This window comes from Canis lupus, chromosome 36 (genome assembly GCF_048164855.1).
Source record: "Canis lupus baileyi chromosome 36, mCanLup2.hap1, whole genome shotgun sequence".
In the NCBI taxonomy this organism is placed as follows: Eukaryota; Metazoa; Chordata; class Mammalia; order Carnivora; family Canidae; genus Canis; species Canis lupus.
The window spans coordinates 19,217,904-19,238,805 of record NC_132873.1 but is presented as its reverse complement, the minus strand read 5'-3'; the positions used below and the strand labels follow the sequence as shown (position 1 = coordinate 19,238,805).

The following is a 20,902-nucleotide window of genomic DNA, read 5'->3' as shown; positions in this document are numbered from 1 at the left end:
GAGAAATTATTAAAAGTGAAAAGGCAGGCAGTAATAAAGTCTTAGAAACAGATAATTTATAGAAGTCTCTCAGGTAAGGTTCAAAAGTAAAAGTAACCTTTGTTTCTACAAAGTAGGAATATTACATTTGTGTTTAAAATCTACATTTATTATAAAATATTAAACATGGAGGAAGAAAACCCTTCTGATTCTATCATATTAACATACCCAGCAGTTCTCATTTTGGTTTATAGTTGTTTCCTTTGTCTTTTCCATGTACATTTTACAAATTTTTGATAGATATTTTATGGAGTAGATTGTGTCTCAGATACAACTTTCTGTTAACCAACTCCCTCTCACCTCCCTGCAGAGACTGGAAAATCACATATCAATAGTCTCCAGGTTGTGCTGTGGCAGATATTTCAAGGATATACATTTAGGCTGAAGGCTGAGACTAGTAAAAAAAATACACAATGGCACAGACAGTGAGTCATCTCAGAAGGCTAGGCTCTTGAGGGTTGAGACCCAGGGGACAATCTAAAGACCTGCATATGAGACAGGACAGTGGGCAGGCAAGCCATACTCAGAAGAGTCTAAGGCAACCCTCTTTTATAACCATGGTTTCCCACTTTCTGCAGATCAGAGGGCTGTAGTTTGGACTGTGGGAATTCCAAGCCTCAAAGATCAGGAAAAGTGAAAAGCTTCCATGTATTTCTAGGAACCCAAAATTAGTGATACCTACATAAGTTCTGGCCTTGAGTCTTCAGCACACTACCTAATAATAAGTAATAATGGGGACGTCATATAACCCCACAAGCTCTTATTTCCTCATCTGTAAAGTAATAATCATTAAACCAAGATACCTGAGAATAAACAGGGGCCTATTGAGGATTATTAAGCTGGGGGCACCTGAGTGGCTCAAATTTTTTTTTTTTTTTTACTTTCATTAAAAAAACCCTTTATAAAAAAAAAAAAAGACCCTTTATAGTCATTTCATGTCGGTTGGAAATCACATAAGTTAGGCAGAAAAATAACCCAGGGGACAGATACAAAGGGACGGCATGGCATTTCCCCAACAGGTCTCTGCTCCACAGGTGGCAGGTGGGGCCAGGGCAGGCCTGGGGCATCTACGCATGACAGGTGGGCCTGGCCACCAGGGCTCAGCTATCCTCCTCGTCCAGGGACTCTGAGTCCATCCGCACCCTTGAACGCTCCTGCCGCTCCTTCCGGGTGCATCCAGCTCGGAGCCCTCACACGCATTGTCATTGTGTAATGGCTGTTCAGAGGAGCCACAGCCTGGCCCCTCCTCGGAGTTCTGTCCTCCCTCCTGCTCCTTGTCTTCCATGCTCTCCCCTTTCTGGGACATGGCCTCACCGTTCACCAGGGCTGAGAGATCAGCATTTGCCTCATCCTCTACCCTCTCCATGGGCGCCTCCTCTCCAGCCAGTGCCTCCTCGGCCTTCTCCACCCCAGCTCTGGTCGCCATCTGGATGGCCTCAATCCCTTCTTGATTTTTGGCTGAGGTCATGATCTCAGTCAGGCTTGTGATCTCAAGCCCTGCACCAGGCTCCATGCTCGGAGGGGAGTCGGCTTCCTTTCCTCTTTTTTTTTAAGATTTTATTTATTTATTCATGAGAGATACACATAGAGAGAAAGAGAGAGACAGAGACAGGCAGAGGGAGAAGCAGGCCCCATGCAGGGAGCCCGACATGGGCCTCGATCCCGGATCTCCAGGATCAGGCCCTGGGCTTGGGCTGAAGGCGGCGCTGAACCCCTGAGCTACCCAGGCTGCCCTCCTTTCCTCTTCCTCTTCTTCACCACCACTCACCCCCCAATCTACCATGCTCACTCACTCTCTGTCTCTCTCAAAATAAATTAAAATCTCTTGGGCAGCCTGGGTGGCTCAGCGGTTTAGCGCCGCCTTTGGTCCAGGGACTGATCCTGGAGTCCTGGGATCGAGTCTCATGTCGGGCTCCCTGCATGGAGCCTGCTTCTCCCTCTGCCTGTGTCTCTGCCTCTCTCTCTCTCTCTCTCTTTCTCTCTCTCTGTGTCTCTCATGAATAAATAAAATCTTTTTAAAAAAACAAAATAAATTAAAATCTTTAAAAAAAAATTATGCTGGAATAAGCAAGAAAAATCCCAAACGACAGAACTATACTCCTAAAGGAGCTAGAAAATGAACAATCAAAACCCAAAACCAGTAGAAGGAAATAATAAAGATTAGACTAGAAATTAACAAGAAACAAAACAACAACAACAACAACAACAACAAAAAAAAAACAATAAAACATGCCAATCAAACCAGGAGCTGGTTCTTTGAAAAGACCACAAAATTGATGGTAAGCCTTTAGCCAGACTTATTAAAGGACTCAAAATCAGATATGAAAGAGGAGAAATAACGAACACCACAGAAAGGATTGTAAGAGAACATTATAAAAAGTATATGCCAACAAACTGGGCAACATAGAAGAAATGAATACATTTGTAGAAACATATAATCTTCCAAAACTAAATCAGGAAAAAATAGGAAATTTGAACAGACCAATTACTAGCAAAGAAATTGAATCAAAAATTTTAAAAATCCCAACAAACAAAAAGCCCAGGACCATCTGGGCCCATTTGCCTTCACTGGCAAATTCTACCAAACATTTAAAGAAGAATTAATACCTATTCTTCTGAACCTGTTCCAAAAAAATACAAAAGGAAAGAAATCTTCCAAATTCATTATATGAAGCCAGTATTACACTGATACCAAAACCAGATAGACCCCACAAAAGAAAAAGAAAACAAACCCTACAGGCCAATATCTCTGATGAACACAGATGCAAAAATTCTCAACAAAATAGTAGCAAATTCAACAATACATTAAAAAATCATGATCAAATGTGATTTATTCCTGGGATGCAAGGGTGATTCAATATTTGCAAGTTAACCGAGATAGATACATTACATCACGAGAAAAGATAAAAATCACATCATTCCAATGGATGCAGAAAAAGCACTTGGACACCTGGGTGGCTCAGTGGTTGAGTGTCTGCCTTCAGCCTAGGGCATGATCCTGGGAGTCTTGGGATCTAGTCCCACATCGGGCTCCCTGCATGGAGCCTGCTTCTCTCTCTGCCTGTGTCTCTGCCTCTCTCTGTGTGTCTCTCATGAATAAATAAATTTATATATGAAAAAAAAAAAACACCTGACAAAGTATAAAATTCAGGATAAAAACCATCAACAAAACAGGTCTAGATAGAAGGAAACATACCTCAAAATAATAAAAGCCTTATATAAAAACCCACAGCTAACATACTAAATGGGAAAAAACAAAGGTTTTCCTCTAAGGTCAGGAACAAGACAAGGATGTCCACTCTCACAACTTTTATTCTACATAGTGCTGGAAGTCCTAACCACACCTATCAGACAAAAAAAAGAAATAAAAGGCATCCAAATTGATAAGGAAGTAGTAAAATGTTCACTATTTGTAGATGACATTATACTATATATGGAAAACCTGAAAGACTCTATACCAAAAAACTGATAGAACTGATAAATTCAGTAAGGTTGTAGGATATAAAATCAATGTACAGAAATCTGATGCATTTCTATAGCTAATAATGAAGCAGTAAAAAGTGAAATTAAGTAAACAGTTCCATTTACAATTGTATCAAAAATAAAATACTCAAGAATAAACTTAACCAAGGAGGTCAGAGACCTGTACTCTGAAAACTATACAACACTGGTGAAAGAAACTGAAGATGACACAAAGAAATGGAAAGATATTCCATGCTCATGGATTGGGAGAACAAATACTGTTAAAAATCCATACTACCCAAAGCAACCTACAGATTTAATGCAATCCCCATGAAAATACCAATGGCATTTTTCATAGAACTTAGAACAAATGATCCTAAAGTCTGCATGGAACCACCAAAAACAATCCTGAACAGCCAAAGCAATCCTGAAAAACAAAACTGAAGGAATCACAATCCCAGATTTCAAGATATATTACAAAGCTAGTAATCGAGACAGTAATCAAAGTTATCAAAACAGTACTGGCACAACAATGGAGACATAGATCAATGTAACAGAATAGAGAACCCAGAAATAAACCCACAATCATATGGTCCATTATGACAAAGGAGGCAAGAATATGCAATGGGAAAAAGTCCAACAAAAAGTGTTAGGAAAACTGGGCCACTTTTCTTACACCATACACAAAAATCAACTCAAAGGGGATTAAAAACCTAAAGCAATAAAAATCCTAGAAGAGAGCAGAGCACAGGCAGTAATTTCTGTGACATACTTCACATAGCAACTTCACTCTAGAGAGGTCTCCTGAGGCAAGAGAAACAAAAGCAAATATAAACTATTGGGACTGCCTCAAAATATAAAGCTTCTGCACAGCAAAGGAACCAATCAATAAAAAGACAACCTATTGAATGGGAGAAGATATTTGTCAATGACATATCTGATAAAAGGTTAGTATCCAAAATATATACAAATATATACAAATCAACACCCAAGAATCCAATTAAAGTGGGCAGAAGATTTGAACTGACATTTCTCCACAGACATGCAGATGGCCAACAGACACATGAAGGAGACGTTCAGTATTACTCATCATCAGGGAAATGTAAATCAAAACCACAATGGGGGATGCCTGGGTGGCTCAGTGGTTGAGCCTCTGCCTTTGGCTCAGGGTGTGATCCTGGGTCCAGGGATCAAGTCCTACATCGGGCTCCCTGTGAGGAGCCTGCTTCTCCCTCTGTCTCTGCCTCTCTCTGTGTGTCTCTCATGAATAAATAAAATCTTAACAAAAAAAAAACACACAATGAGGTTTCACCTCAGAGCTGTCAGAATGGCTAGACTCAAAAACACAAGTGTTGGCAAGGCTGTAGAGAAAAAGGAACTCTTGTGCACTATTGGTGGGAATGCAAACTGGTATAGCCACCGTGGAAAACTGTGTGGAGGTTCCTCAAAAAATTAAAAATAGAATTAGCATATGATCCAGTAATTCCACTACCAGATATTTATCCAAAAAGGTACAAAAGCACTAAGCCAAAAAAAGATATATGTACCTCTATGTTTACTGCAGCATTATTTGCAATAGTCAAAGTACGGAGACAGTCCAAGTGTCCATCAGTAGATGAGTAAAGAAGAGGTAGTTTATATGTATACTATGGAATGTTAGCCATAAGGAAGAGGGAAATCTTGCCATCTGCAACAATACTGATGGATCTAGAGGGCATAATGCTAAGTGAAATAAGTCAGAGAAAGGTAAATACCGTATGATTTTACTCATTGTTGAATTTAAGAAATAAAACCAGTAACGGAAAGAAGAGATAGACAAAATAATAGACTCTTAAATTTGGAGAACTCATGGTTACCTGAGGGAGCATGTTGGGGGATGGGAGAAATAGATGAAGGGGATTAAAAGTACACTTATTGTTGATAAGCACTGGATGTTGTATGGAAATGCTGAATGAATTATTGTAATGTACACCTGCAACTAATATAACACTGTATGTTGACTATACTAGAATTTTTTTTTAAATAACTGAAAAAATAATTATACTGCAAGAATAGGTGTCAACCAGGATATGTCATTCCTGTAGTCATTCCAGTAATATCTGACCTTCTTGGTGTAGCTGTGGAGAGGTTCTGGTAAGTATATGAAATCCTGTAAGCATTTTACAAACATGGGATGGTTTTATATTGATTTGTCACAGTGGAAAATGAAAGAGGCTCTCCTTGTGTATACTTTTCTTGCCTCCAGAAATTCTTATGGAATAAATAGCAAATGAGTTATACTGAAAATGTAATATATATATAGAAAAAAAGAGTCCAAATAACTGTCAATAGTTTTCATAAGATAAAAGCAACTGTAAAAAAAAAAAAAAAAAAAAAAAAAGCAACTGTAAACAATGTCAATTCAAGACATAAAACAAGGGGATCCCTGGGTGGCTCAGCGGTTTGGTGCCTGCCTTTGGCCCAGGGCGTGATCCTGGAGTCCTGGAGTCCCGAGATTGAGTCCCATATCGGGCTCCCTGCATGGGGCCTGCTTCTCCCTCTGCCTGTGTCTCTGCCTCTCTGTGTCTCTCATGAATAAATAAATAAAATCTTAAAAAAAAAAAAAGACATAAAACAAGACTACTCCTTAGAAGCTACCCTTGTGACCCCCTTCCAGTCACTGTTCACACCCCACCCTCCAACCTAGCAAACATTGAGATAAATTCCATCTTAAGATGGCTATTAGCAGCAGTGTTGTGACAACATTCTTGTGTATACATTTTGGTCAACAAATGGATACACTTCTGCACTCAGAAGTGGAAATGCTTGGTCTTGTGTATTATATGTATGTATATCCAATTTTAGTAGAAACTGCTAAACAGTTTTCCAAATGGTAATGTGAATTTGCATTCCCATGGGCAGTGTCGGTTCCTCCACATCCTTGTCATCACATGGGATTTTCTATTTTTCATTTTAGCCATTTTGGTTGGTGAATAATGGAATTGCATTTTGGTTTTAAGTTGCATTTCTTCAAGGATTAGTGAAGTTGGGTAATGAATTTGGGGGGGTAATGAATTTTAAAGCTGTTGAGAATTTCAATTTTTATTAAAACTCTCAGGCTTAATTTCATTATCTTGAAGCCTCAATGATTATAGGCAAATAGCAGCTTTCCCAATATTTCTCAATACTTCTTTCCCAAGTTCACTTATGAAATTTACCTTATAGTCTCTATTTTAAATGATTACACACAAATTTAGTTTTAGTGGGTTTTAAAAATGAAAATTATAATTAGGCTGAATCCCAAAGGGATGGCCCCACATCACAGATTCACCCCCAGATAGTGTGAATCTGTGATTAGGAATTGATGGATTTTCCAATTGATTTTTCCCAAAGTACTGGTAAGAATAGGATTCTAAGAGTATGATACATATCAACAAATAAATTAAAAATGAGGGACAAGAGAAAGCTGTTTCATACAGTAGAATGTTAAATAATAAATGTAGAAAGAATGAGGAAAGAGAACACCATTTGGCAACCACCACAGTAATACTTAATGCAAAGAATTATCAATGAATGCTAAATTAGTGGGTGAAACTTTGATAGAAACAAGCCATTTACACAGTTTCAAAATACTTTCCCACAAGATATTACAAAGGGAAAAATAAAATAGTAATTTTATAGTGCAGTCACCTGGGGGTTACCATCTTAATCAATTGATCAAAATTAACATCTCAAGCCATGGGACAATTCAGAATCATGTACCTCCTGATGTTAATTAAGAAGGCACATCATCTCCTATTCTGCTAGTCCTACCAAAATGCATAACCTGATCTAATTATGAAAAAGCATCAGATAAACCCAACTTAAGGAATATTCTACAAAATATATGGCCTCTTTGGTATAAAAAGATGATGAAAGACAAAGATTAAGGTACTGTTCCAGATTAAAAGCAATTAAAGAGATGTGACACTAGATGCAATGCGGGATCCTGGATTTGATCCTACACTAGGAAAAAAACCCTCTTTCTCTTTTGTTATAAAAAACATTAGTGGGACAATTGGCAAAATATGAGTAAGGTCTATAAATTAGATAATAGCACTATGATGATGTTAATTTCCTGATTTTGATCACTGAATTGCAGTTATGTTAAAAAATATCCTAATTTTTAGGAATCCTTGTTTTAGATTATGAAGTATTTAGGTTTAAAGGAGCCTTAGGTCTGCTACTTACTAGTCTCAGAATAATTATAGTTCAGAAGAAATTATATATATTATACAGACACAGAGAATAAAGTAAACATGGTTCACATTTTAGGAAATCTAGGTGAATACACGGAAATATTTTGTGTTATATTTGTAAGCCTTCCTGTAGGTCTCAAATTATTTGCAACTTTAAAAATGTTGATAACACAATATTATAAATAGAAAAAGTATCAGTTCATATAGATAATACAAAAATGGGTAAGAAGAGAGGTCTTTTGTTTACAGCAGAGTACTGAGGTCTGGCTGAAGTGAACTGTATGGAATGTGAATTATATGTCAATAAGGCTATTTAATATTGTGATCAAATAGCTAAGTAGGTTTAAAAAAAAGGTAGTATATCCACACGATGGAATATTATTAAACCTTAGAAAGAGAGAAAATACTAAATGAAATAAGCCAGTCATGAAAAGATAAATACTGTATGATTCTACTTATATGAGGTACCTAGAGTAGTCAAATTCATAGAAACAGAAACTATAATGGTGGTTAGCAGGGGAAGGGGAAAAAGGATTTGTTGTTAAATGAGTATAAAGTTTCAGATTTGCAAATGAAAATGCTCTGGAGATCTGTTTCACAACACTATGTATATACTTAACATTACTGAACTGTTCACTTGAAAATGGTTAAGATGGTAATTTTTTAAAATATTTTATTTATTTATTCATAAGAGGCAGAGAGAGAGAGAGAGAGAGAGAGAGAGAGGCAGAGGCACAGGCAGAGGGAGAAGCAGGCTCCATGCAGGGAGCCCAACGTGGGACTTGATTCTGGGTCTCCAGGATCATACCTGGGCCGAAGGCGGTGCTGAACTGCTGAGCCACCCAGGCTGCCCAATTTTGTTAAGTGTTTTCTACTACAGTAAAAATGTTAAGGGAGTGCTGTGGTTAGAAAATCATCATTTTTCACCATCCCTTATAGTGAAGACTGAATTAGACAAAAATTAACAATGCATGCTAACTCTAAGTAGAAATTTTGATGACAAGGGACATCTGGGTGGTTTAGCGGTTGAACGTCTGCCTTTGGCTAGGGTGTGACCCTGGGATCCTGGGATCGAATCCCACATTGGGCTCCCCATGGGGAGCCTGCTTCTCCCTCTGCCTATGTCTCTGTGTCTCTCATGAATAAATAAATAAATAAAATCTTTTTTAAAAAATAAAAAAAAAAGTGGCAGCCTGGGTGGCTCAGCGGTTTAGCACCACCTTCAGCCCAGGGTATGATCCTGGTGACCTGGGATCGAGTCCTATGTCGGGGTCCCTGCATGGAGCCTGCTTCTCCCTCTGCCTATGTCTCTGTCTCAATGTTTTTTAAGGGACATCCTTAACCATTTACAGTAATTAGACATGGATCTTCAAAAAAATTGTTCTCCTTGGGGCAGCCTGGGTAGCTCAGCAGTTTAGCGCCTGCCTTTGGCCCAGGATGTGATCCTGGAGTCCCAGGATTGAGGCTCCCTGCATGGAGCCTGCTTCTCCCTCTGCCTGTGTCTCTGCCTCTCTCTGTGTCTCTCATGAATAAATAAATAAAAATTTAAAAAAAAGAAATGATTAAAAAAAGAAATTCTGATGATGAGCTGGACTTGTGCACAATCACAAAGTGTTTCATCACAGACTGCTTAGTAATTGCAAGAGAGGACAAAAAAATATAAAATAGTAATTATTTAAGAGAAAAATTGAACAAGACTTTGAAAGGGTGGCTAAAATTAACATCATCAATGTGGAAGAAATGGACAGCATCAACTTTCAGATGTGAAACCCTGAGACAGGAGTGTCACCTGTGCAGTACTCCAGGCAAGAATGAAGAACCTGCATTTAATCACAATAAAATTCAGATAAAACTGAAATAAAGAATATTCCATGAAAAATAAAGAACATTGGAACAGAGGGACTATATTCTATTATAATGCCCATGTTAAAAAAATCAAAGAAAAGCTATATAAATGCTTCAGATTAAAAGAGGCTAAAGAGACATGGCAACTTGAATACATGACCCTAGACTCAATGTCCAGAGGAGGAAAGTGCTATAAGAGATACTACTGGGTCAACTCACAAAATTAGAATACAAATATATGATAGATAATGGAAAAAGTGTTACGTTAATATTAAATTTCCTGAGGTTTACAACTGTACTGTGGTTATGCAAGAGAATATACCAGTGCTTATGAAATACAAACTGAAGTATTTTGGGGTAAATGATCATGATGTATGTAACTCACCCTCAAGTGGTTCAGAATAAAATGACACATGCATTAGACACACACATACATACATATATATGACTATATAAAGCAAAATACTAACAGTAAATGAATCTAGATAAAGCGCATACACGTGTTTGTGCTATTTTCACTTATGCAACGCTTCTGTACATTTGAAATTCTTTCTAATTAAAATTTTTAATAATCGACATCAGTGACTAAGATTATTATGTATCTAAAACCCTGACAGTAAAAAAAATAAATAAATAAAATAAAATAAAATAAAATAAAATAAAATAAAATAAAATAAAATAAAACCCTGACAGTGTCAACTTGCTATGCATATCCTACATGGTAATTATAATATGGCCCGGTTTTGCAGATAACAATATGGTGAGTACTCGATAAAGTAATTGTTAGCAATTACTATATGCCAGGCTCTTTGCTAAATGCCTAATGTACTGTTTGTCAACAGACATCTTGTAATCAAAGAATACCTTCTATCCCTAATGGTATTATCCATTACCAACAAATCTTAACACAAAACATAAAAAATTAAAGTACAAAATTTAGTTTACTATGACAAGCCCACAGTTTTATCCAGTTTTTTCCATGATGAGGGGTAGCCAGGTATAATTTATTTATTTAAAGATTTATTTATTTTAGACAGAGAATGAGTGCATGTGGGGGAGGGACAGAAGGAGAAGAAGAGAGAATCTCCAGCAGACTCCACTGAGAGCAGAGCCTGACATAAGCCTCAATCTCACAATCCTGAGATCACAACGTGAGCCAAAACCCAGAATTGGACGCTTAACCAACTGAGCCAGTCAGGTGCCCCTAAAACTTTAATTTTAATTCATTATTAACAAAATATTTTTCTGAACAATATGAGGCCAAGACTATAACATAATCCTTTTCTAAATTTATCTGAATTCAACTGATTGTTAATATGATGGCAAAGAATATAAATAAATAACTTACACTTTGTTAATTTCTTTGTACTCTGTGAAGGCACTGGCTGGTCATCAGTGTGTGGAAGAGGAACTTCTAATCCCCCTTGGGAGGCCCAGCCTGTGGGAGGGAAGTATCCATTGTCAGTTAGTCAAGTAAAAAATAGCATCAAAAAAAATAAGAAAAGGCAAAAATATCTAATGAATCCTCAGATCTTTCTACCAGGATGCAATTCTACAATATAAGACATAGAAGACACTTAAAATATATCTGCAATTAAGTATTTTAGTCAGATCATCTAAGTTTAGACTTCCCTACAGTTTTCAAAATGGTTTTGAAATAAATATACAAGTTTTCTTTTTAAACAATGCACATAGATAAGGTATAGAAAGAGAATTTCTAAGAAGCTGGGCAAGAGGAAATAGATCTGACAATTAGAATATTGAAAATTTTAAGCATGTTTATACCCTTGGACTTAGTAATCCTATTCCTAGAAATTTATCTTAAGGAAATAATTTAAGTGAAGAAAAAAAATACATGTATGATTATGTTTATTGCAGCATTATCTATAAAATGAAAAAATCATAACAGGAATGAATTAAGCAGATTATGGGAGATAAATGTGACAAAATACTATGCAGTCATTAAAAAGTATCATTATGAATACTCTATTACTAAGACCGTGAAATGTTTGCTATAACATGAGAAATTATTTAGGCTGTAATTCAAATACAGTACCAGAAAAAAACTTAGATTATCCTGCCTGCTACCTTTCTTGTACGGAAGAGATTATTTGAAGCCTATGTTCTTACTTAGGGTTTCTAGAACATATATCTTTTAACTCCACACAGCTCACTTTCCTGGTTTACATTGCAGGAAAATGAGGAGTAGCCATAAAGAAAAGGCTAGAGAAACAGGAAGAGTCCTGTACTAGGAGGCAACAAGACCAGATTTTGGTTTCCTCTTAATTGTTTAAACTGCCTGGTGATCTTAAGCAAGGCACTCGTTACACACTGAGTACTAAGTGCAAGTGCCTCAGCCATTGCATGGGAATATCCTGTCAGCCAGCAGGCAGGGACCAGAAGAGATGCTCTGAGTGGTGAAGAAATATTGTTGATGATGTACTGCCAGAAAATAACAAAAAAATCCAGTGCTGCTAGAGATGTGGGAAGTTAAGGAGAAAGGACAGTAGGATTTCATATGGAGAATGAATCTGTGTGTAAATCTTTGTAACTTTTAGGCCACACTGATATGGCATATGAGAATAGTTGTTTTCTAAAATTTTATAGCAAAACATTTGAATTATCCTAGATAGAGTGCCTCTTTATCGAGTAACACTGTCCATTCTTACTTTTAGACTATTTAACAAATTCTTACTGAGTGATTATTTAACTGCTATTTTACTTATTGAACTAACTTTATGCTGCTGCCATAGAAAGCACAAAGATAAATCACCTCATAGGCTGTGTCCTTGAGGGGCTTACAGATTGGATAAAGTATGATGGTCTTACAGATATAATATGAACATAAGTATTTTAATATCAAGTACAAGGTATCAATACACTTTTAGGTGCTGTCAACCATTTTCTCAGGGTTAAAATCTACTAGGAGATGGAAGACAGGGACAGAAGGCAAGATGAACTACAATTACAATTAGCCATGAAATTAGCTACAATTAGTCATGAAAACAGAGAGAGTACTATGGGAGGCCACAGGGAGAAAAACCAACTGCATCAGGCAGTACTATTCAAGACTTGGCCACCATGCAGAAAACACTGGCCTAGGAATCTAACACACAGGCTCAAGTCTACCTCCATTACTGAACATCACGTAAGGCAAACTTAAGTGCAAAACAATGATGTCTCAGAGGGATCTGAAAATAGTCAATATAGTTATAGAAAATGGTTAAGTATTTTGAAGTAAGTTAAGAGGTAAGAGTGGAAATGGAGGAACAAGTTATATCCTGGAGCCATGGTCCCTCATTTTTTTAAAATGTAAGCAGAATGCTAACATCAGAATCTGCCGCTTGGATAAAGAACTCTGGAGAAAGCATGGAAGAGGTGGCCTGGGGCTTGGGAGGCCTGGTAGGAGAACTCTTGCAGCAGCCCAGGAAACCAAATAAAGCTCCAAATGCCTCTGGTAATAGAGTTAGGAGGAGTGTGAAATTAGAAATGTTTTAGAAACAGAATTGACAGAGCTTAGTAACCAATATGAAGTGGGGAGCAAAATGACTCCCAAGGTGCGGGGTTGGATTCAGGCTGGTGGGACAGTAGGTCAGTAGAGGTAGTCCCTGACATAGAAACAAAGCACCTTTGGAAAACACCCTGCCCAGGTTTCTACCACAATCCTCCAGTCCTGCTGCCTTGCCCAGGAGGCTGTCGTGAAACTATCATTGTCTACTCTGAACTCATGGGAAGAGAACACACCAAGCTTTGCTAGATGGAAGAAATAGTATCACCTGCCCTACGTAGAGGTAACTTAGCAAGTCAAGAGTTTAAAATAAGACCCTGATTTTCTATGTAGAGAAGACTTCTGGGAAAGTCAAAGAGTGGGGTTTGGTGGAGACAGCAAGAAAGCAGCCCTTGTTTCACCCTTGCCAATACATCATAGTAGTAATATTTTTTGGTGGGTGAGACAGATTTTATCTAGTAGTATTGAAGTTAAAATCAATATCCTGGTTAATTTTAGCATCCACATACACATAGTTTTGCTTCACAAAGATAAAATAATTCTGGCTGTCCAAATGTTTCATAAGCACTTACTGTTGAAAGCTCCAGCAGCATGAAGACCAAGGTCAAAGAGCTGTGAAGGAAGGAATCCTGAAGAATGAGCAAGAGGCTCAGACCCCACGGCAGGCTCCTGCGACATGAAGCTTGTGCCGGGGCTCCCAAAGGCAGTCTGGCATTCTTGGGTAAATTCACCAGTACTTGAAGAACCAGGACTTAGGAGGTTGTTGAGAAATGAGAATTCCTTCTCAAAATCATCTTCCAGTGAATCTATAGGTAAATCTTTTGCAACTGTTGAGTGAAAATAAAAACAGAATGGCTTTCTTTCTTTTTAAAGAAATGAGAGTAGGACATAAGGCAAATCAAAGTTGTTTCACTGTTCTCACACATTAACATAATTTTTAAAAATTTTAACATTTTATTTTTATAAAGATTTTATTCATTCATTTATTTTTATAATAGCACTTAGTTTCTTTTTCAGATTTATTTATTTATGATAGACACAGAGAGAGAGAGAGAGAGAGAGAGAGAGAGAGGGAGAGGCAGAGACACAGGCAGAGGGAGAAGCAGGCTCCATGCCGGAAGCCCAACGCGGGACTCGATCCCGTGCCCTGGGCCACAGGAGGCTGGCCAAACCGCTGAGCCACCCAGGGATCCCAGATTTTATTTATTTATTTGAAAGAGAGCAAGTGAGAGAGAGAACACAAGCAGGGGGAGTGGCAGAGGGAGAAGCAGCCTCTCAGCAGGGAGCCTGATGTGGGGCTTGATCCCAGGTCCCTGGGATCATGACCTGAAAGCTGAAGGCAAATGCTTATTAACTGAGCCAACAGGTGCCCCTAAACATAATTTATAATGAACAATTAAATTGATTGGAAGTTTATGAGAAATTATTTCTAATTGAGTAGGCCATAGATCAAAATGACCACATTTCACCATGAAGACAGAACAGTTATGAATATCTAAGTGTGAAATAATGAAACACCCACCTATGAAAGGCAGAAACTACAGGGAATGCAAAGACAAACAGAAACTAATGATAGTAGACTTTAATATACCATCATTAAAAAATAGCAGCTTTTAATATATCACTCTCAGTAAAAACTAGGCCAAAAAGACAAAAGATCTAAAAGATCTAAAAAGCATAATCAGGGCAGCCCCAGTGGCGCGGCAGTTTGGCGCGGCCTGTAGCCCAGGGCATGATCCTGGAGACCCGGAATGGAGTCCCATGTCAGGCTCCCTGCATGGAGCCTGCTTCTCCCTCTGCCTGCTTCTCCCTCTGCCTGTGTCTCTGCCTCCCCCCCCCCACCCCGTCTCTGTGTCTCATGAATAAATAAATAAAATCTTTAAAAAAAAAGCATAATCAACAAGAGTTATTTTGAATATATGCAAAACCTATTAGAAAACATACTTTTTCTCAAGCATACATTGAAAATTCACAAAAATTATACTAACGTACACACATAAAAATCAGTGAGTTTCTTAAAGTAGAAACATTACAGACAACATGCTCTGATTATGCCATAAAATGAAATAATTTAAAAATGAAACAAAAAAAGGTTTTTCAACTGTTGTTGAAAGAGGAATGGAATTTTTGAAATATGATAAAGAAGGCATTTCATAGTATAATCCATGGGATACTTAAATAGCAATAAACAGAAAAAAAATCCTAAACACCTTTATTGATAAAAATGAAAAAGGCTTCCAGCATGATAGAGTGAGGACATCTATGGACATGCGCACCAGTTTTTAAATAACTGATGAAAATGGTTTAAAAACAACCATAAAGTCTCTAGAAATTGTTCCAAGGACACACATGAGGAAACATTTGTTCAAGACAATCTATTAAAATTCAGATTCTGGTATTTGACCTAGGAATCACTCCCTTCCTACTTCCCTCCCAATTCAGCACAATGGAAATTCCCCTCTAGCCCTGTGTGCTGAAAAGGCTGAAAACATAGGCTCTCTTCTCCCAGCTCTCAGCCAGTTCTGTTCCCAGGAAGGGCAGGATGTCAGTATTTCCTGTCCTGTCCTCAGTTACTTGTTGGCTAAGTCTGGGCAGTGCAGTCAAAAGGTGCAAGTTCCCATTTCCCAACCAGATCACAAGACCACAGTCATAAAATGGAGACTCTGATTCGGGTGTGGCGTGCTGGGAATACAGGGGCCCTGGGTCACTTGATTCTGCTCATAACTTGGTAGTTTCATTCAGTAAGAGGCAAGCCAAGAAGACCTAAGACTATCACCTTCCTCACTTCACACTCCGCTCTTAGAGCAAGGATCTCACACAGAAATATGTCACGTTTCCACCTAGAGATAAAACCCTGATTCAGAGATTTTGCTTAGAGGGAGAAGCTGTAGAGCTGCAAATACTTCCCAAAGAATTGACTTCATTTGCAACAGTGTGTGGGGAAATTCCTAACTCACAAAAAAATTCCTAAACAAAGCGCTGCAGAAGGGGAGCCGGGTGAGGGGATGGGGTGACTGGGTGATGCGCACTAAGGAGAGCACTAGATGGGATGAGCACTGAGTATTATACGATATGTTGGCAAATTGAATTTAAATAAAGTATTTAAATTTTTTAAAAAAGAGAATTTCAAGCCTAAGGATGCTCTTTAAAACAGGGAAGGTTGTGGTGAAGAGCAACTGGGAAGAGACCAGTAGAGTCATTGGACATATAAATTAAATTGTGGGCCAACTAGTTTGGCTGAAAAAGCCTGTGAGGGGTGGGGGGCAGCCCGGATGGCTCAGTGATTTAGCACCACCTTCAGCCCAGGGTGTGATCCTGGAGACAGAGATTGAGTCCCACATCAGGCTCCCTGCATGGAGCTTGCTTCTTCCTCTGCCTGTGTCTCTGCCTCTCTGCACCCCCCCCCCCTCTTTCGCTGTCTCTCTCATGAATAAAAAAATAAAATCTTAAAAAAAAAAAAAAAAAAAAAGCCAGTAAGGAAGAAGAGCCTGCTTAGGTAGGGTAAGAACAAATCTCAAACACTGACCTTGGGAAATGTCCTCTCAAAGGAGTCCAAATTTTACTGGTTTTGTCTATAGAACAATTTACGATCCAGAGCATTCTTAAAAATAATGAAGAAATCTGCTGAAATTAGTGGAATTTAACTGGGTGTGATCAGGGAAAGAGACTGTCAGAGAGAGAGCCCTTCCAAAACAACTGTCATCCTGGGGTGACTGTGGGTATACATAAGTCTGTATCCCATAAGGAGTTACACTGTTGGGGGCTGAAGGAAGTGATCCTGGAGACCTGGAATCGAGTCCCATGTCAGGCTCTCTGCATGGAGCCTGCTTCTCCCTCTGCCTCTCTCTCCACCTCTCTGTGTATCTCATGAATAAATAAATAAAACATTAAAAAATAATAAATAAAATGTATCATCTAAAATGTACAGTTTCCAACAAAAACATGGTAGGCCAAAACAAACAAACAACAAACAGGAAAGTATGACATATAATGGCAAGAAGGCAGGCAACACAAACTGCCTGTGAGAGAAAACTGAATTATTAGATTTAACAGACAAAACCTTGAAAGTAACACTTACAAATATATTCAAAGAACTAAAAGATTGTATGATTAAAGTAAATGAAGTGAGTTGATAGGTATGTTAATTAAACTACATGGAGAGAATCCTTTCACAGAGTATACATATATCAGCACACTTTAGCAATCTTACAATTTTATTTATCAATTATGCTTCAATAAACCTGAAAAACTGTTAAAGCAATCTTTAAAAAGCAAAGGAAGGTGTGATGATAATGCTGCATCAAATAGAGAATATCAACAGAGTCCGAAACTATTAAAAAAGAACCATATGGAAATTCTGAAATTGGAAAGTATAACAACAAATGAAAAATTCACTAGAGAGGATCACCAGTAGATCTGAACTAGTGTAAGAGAGAATTAGCTAACTTTAAGACAGACTGACCGAGATTATACAACCTAAAGAACTGAGAGAAGAAAAAAGAATAATAAAAAAAAATGCACGATATCTCAGTGAAATGGTGGGCCAACATCAAAAGTACCAGTATACGCACAATAACAGTCTCAAAAGGGTGGGAGGGGGAGAATGTGAAGAAATAATGGATAATCTCCAAATTTGTTGAAAACATCAATATACTCTCAATGTATAGATATCCATATCTACATACACCACAGGCAAACCACTAAAAGCAGAGATAAAAAGCAAATCTTCACATTCATAGATTGGAAGAGTTAATATTGTCCAGATAGCAATTAACTCCAAAACTGATGTATGAATTCAATACAATACCTATCAAAATCCCAGTAGGCTTTTTTGGATAGAAGTTGACAAGATGATTGTAAAATTTATATGGAAATGTAAAGAAGTTAGAAGAGCTAAAACAATTTTGGAAAAAGAACAATGCTGTGGGATTTACACTACCTATTTTTAAAATTCAGTATAAAGTGACAGAAATCAAGATAGTATGGTACTGGCTAAAGATAGGTATACAGATCAGTGGAATAGAAACTAAAATCCAGAAACATAACCTTAATTTTTTTATTTTTTTTCTGGTCACTTGATTTTAACAAAAATGTCAAGAAAATTCAAAGGAGAAAGGAATGTCCTTTCAATAAATAGCACTGGAACAACTGGATGTGCATATGCAAGAAACAAAAACAAAAATTAAAACTAAAAAAACTTACCTACCTCACACCATACATACCAATTAACTCAAAATGATCATAGTCCTACATAAAAAGCTAAAATTAAAAACTTCAGGAGATCCCTTGGTAGCTCAGCGGTTTATCACCTGCCTTTGGCTCAGGGTATGATCCTGGAGTCCATTGAGCTCCCTGCATGGAGCCTGCTTCTCTCTCTGCCTGTGTCTCTACTTCTCTCTCTCTCTCTCTCTCTCTCTGTCTCTCATGAATAAATAAATATCTTTAAATAAATAAATAAATAATAAAATTTAAAACTTCACAAATACATAGGAGAAAATCTTTGAGACCTATAGGTAGGGAGAGTTTATAGATTTGATACCAAAAGAACAATCCATATAAGAAAAAAACAATGGAGAGTTGAACTTCATAAAATTTTTAAAATTCTGTGTTTCAAGAGGCAAAAATCAAGAAAATAAGATGACTAGGATAAAATATTTATAATTCATATGTCTGACAAAGAACTTGTACCAAGAATAAAGAAATCTTAAATCTAATTATAAGATCAATAACCCAATTAAAAAATAGACAAATCATAGATTTGTCAACAAAGAAGATATATGAATAGCCAATAAACACAGGAAATAATACTCAAAATTATAAATCACTGGAGAAATCCAAATTAAAGCCACAAATTAAAAGCACTAAAATATACATGTCAAAAAGACAATACCAAATGCTGACAAAGATATGGAAGACTAGACACCTCATTCTTTGCTAACGGGAATGAAATGGTAGTAGAGCCATTTTGAAAAACAATTTGGCAATTCCTTAAAAAGTAAACTCAGGGATCCCTGGGTGGCGCAGCGGTTTGGCGCCTGCCTTTGGCCCAGGGCCCGATCCTGGAGACCCGGGATCGAATCCCACGTCGGGCTCCTGGTGCATGGAGCCTGCTTCTCCCTCTGCCTGTGTCTCTGCCTCTCTCTCTCTCTCTCTCTCTCTCCCTGTGTGACTATCATAAAAAAAAAAATAAATTAAAAAAAAAAATAAATAAATAAATAAAAGTAAACTCAAATTTACCCTATATATAACTTAGCAATTCCACTCCTAGGAATCTAACCAAGAAAAGTGAAATCTTATGTCCATATTGGAGACATATTTGAATGTTCATAACAACGTTATAATAGCAAAAACCCAAAAACAATCCAAACATCCATCTACCAGTAAATGGATAAATATAATGTGGTATATCCATACAATGGAATACACATTCATGAATAAAAAGTAATGAACCACAGTTAGCAAAATGTGCCGTATACATACAATGTAATATTATTCAGCCCTGTAAAGGAAGAAAATTCTGCAATATGTCACAATATGGATGAACCTTGAGAATGTTATACTAAGCAAAATAAGCCAGTCACAAAAAGACAAATACTTTATGATTCCATAGAGATGAGGTAATTGGCGTAGTCAAAATCATAGAGATAGAAGAATGTTGGGTGTCAGGGACTGGGCAGAGGTGGGGGAATGGGGAATTATTGTTTAATGGATACAGACTTTCAGTTTTATAATGAAAAAAGTTACAAAGTTGGATGGTGGTGATGGTTGCATAATATTATGTATTTAATACCACTGAATTATACGCTTGAAACAGGATGCCAAATTTTACATGTATTTTACAATTAAAAAATTAAGAAAAAAAACTAATGAACTGCTATCTGCAACAACATGGATGAATCTAGAAAAACATTAGGCTTAATGGAAGACCTATAAAGCCAAACACAAAATACTACCTTTTGTATAATTTCAGTCCACGAAAGGGAAATTTATAGAGACAGAAATCAGATTAGTAATCTTCTAGGCCTGAGAGTGAGAGTGAGTACTGTAAACAAGTATGAGAGATTTTGGTGATAGATGCACAACTCTATACATTTACTAAAAATCACTGAATTTTACATTTGTTAATTTACAATTGGTAATTTTTTTTAAAAAAAATTTTATTTATCCATTCATAGAGACAGAGAGAGAGAGAGAGAGAGGCAGAGACACAGGCAGAGGGAGAAACAGGCATCATACAGAGAGCCCGACGTGGGACTCGATCCAGGGTCTCAAGGATCACGCCCTGGGCTGCAGGCAGCGCTAAACCGCTGTGCCACCGGGGCTCCCTACAATTGGTAATTTTTTAAACCTATTTCAATAAAGCTGCTAAAAAGCAGAGAGATTTTATATAAATCTATGCAAATAAATCTGATAATCTAGACAAAATGAATAATTTGAGAAAAATAAAATTTACTAAAGTTGATCCCAGTACATATGTAAGTTTAAATAGACCAATTTTCATAGAGAAGACAACACAAAAAGCACCAGGTCTAAATGTTTTCACAGAGAAATCAATAGCAATGCAAAAATAGTAAATAAAACATCATCAAATTAATGCACAATGACAAAGCTGGGTTTATAACTGGAATGCAAAAATGGTGTAATTATCAGGAGACCTAATAATATAGTTCATCATATTAATACATTTAAGAAGAAAAATGAAATAATTGCCTTTGGCTCAGGTCATGATCCTGGGGTCCTGAGGTCAAGCTAAAAAAAAAATCAGCAAGGTAGCAGCATAGTATAGTAACATGCAAAATATCAGTAGCATTTATATACACAAAATAATAAA

At 37.3% G+C, this 20,902-nt stretch overlaps 1 protein-coding gene across 5 annotated transcripts in view; it reads right to left on the bottom strand.

Moving 5' to 3' along the window:
* ICA1L (islet cell autoantigen 1 like) overlaps window positions 1-20,902 on the bottom strand; it is an 80,162-nt gene that overhangs the window by 3,292 nt on the left and 55,968 nt on the right. For all 5 annotated transcript variants that reach the window (XM_072813061.1, XM_072813060.1, XM_072813057.1 and 2 more), the window contains exons 12-13: window positions 13,644-13,898; window positions 10,912-11,001 (exon numbers count right to left, since the gene is read on the bottom strand). In XM_072813061.1, coding sequence (XP_072669162.1) covers window positions 10,912-11,001; window positions 13,644-13,898 — 345 coding nt within the window. The remainder of the gene's footprint in view (window positions 1-10,911; window positions 11,002-13,643; window positions 13,899-20,902) is intronic.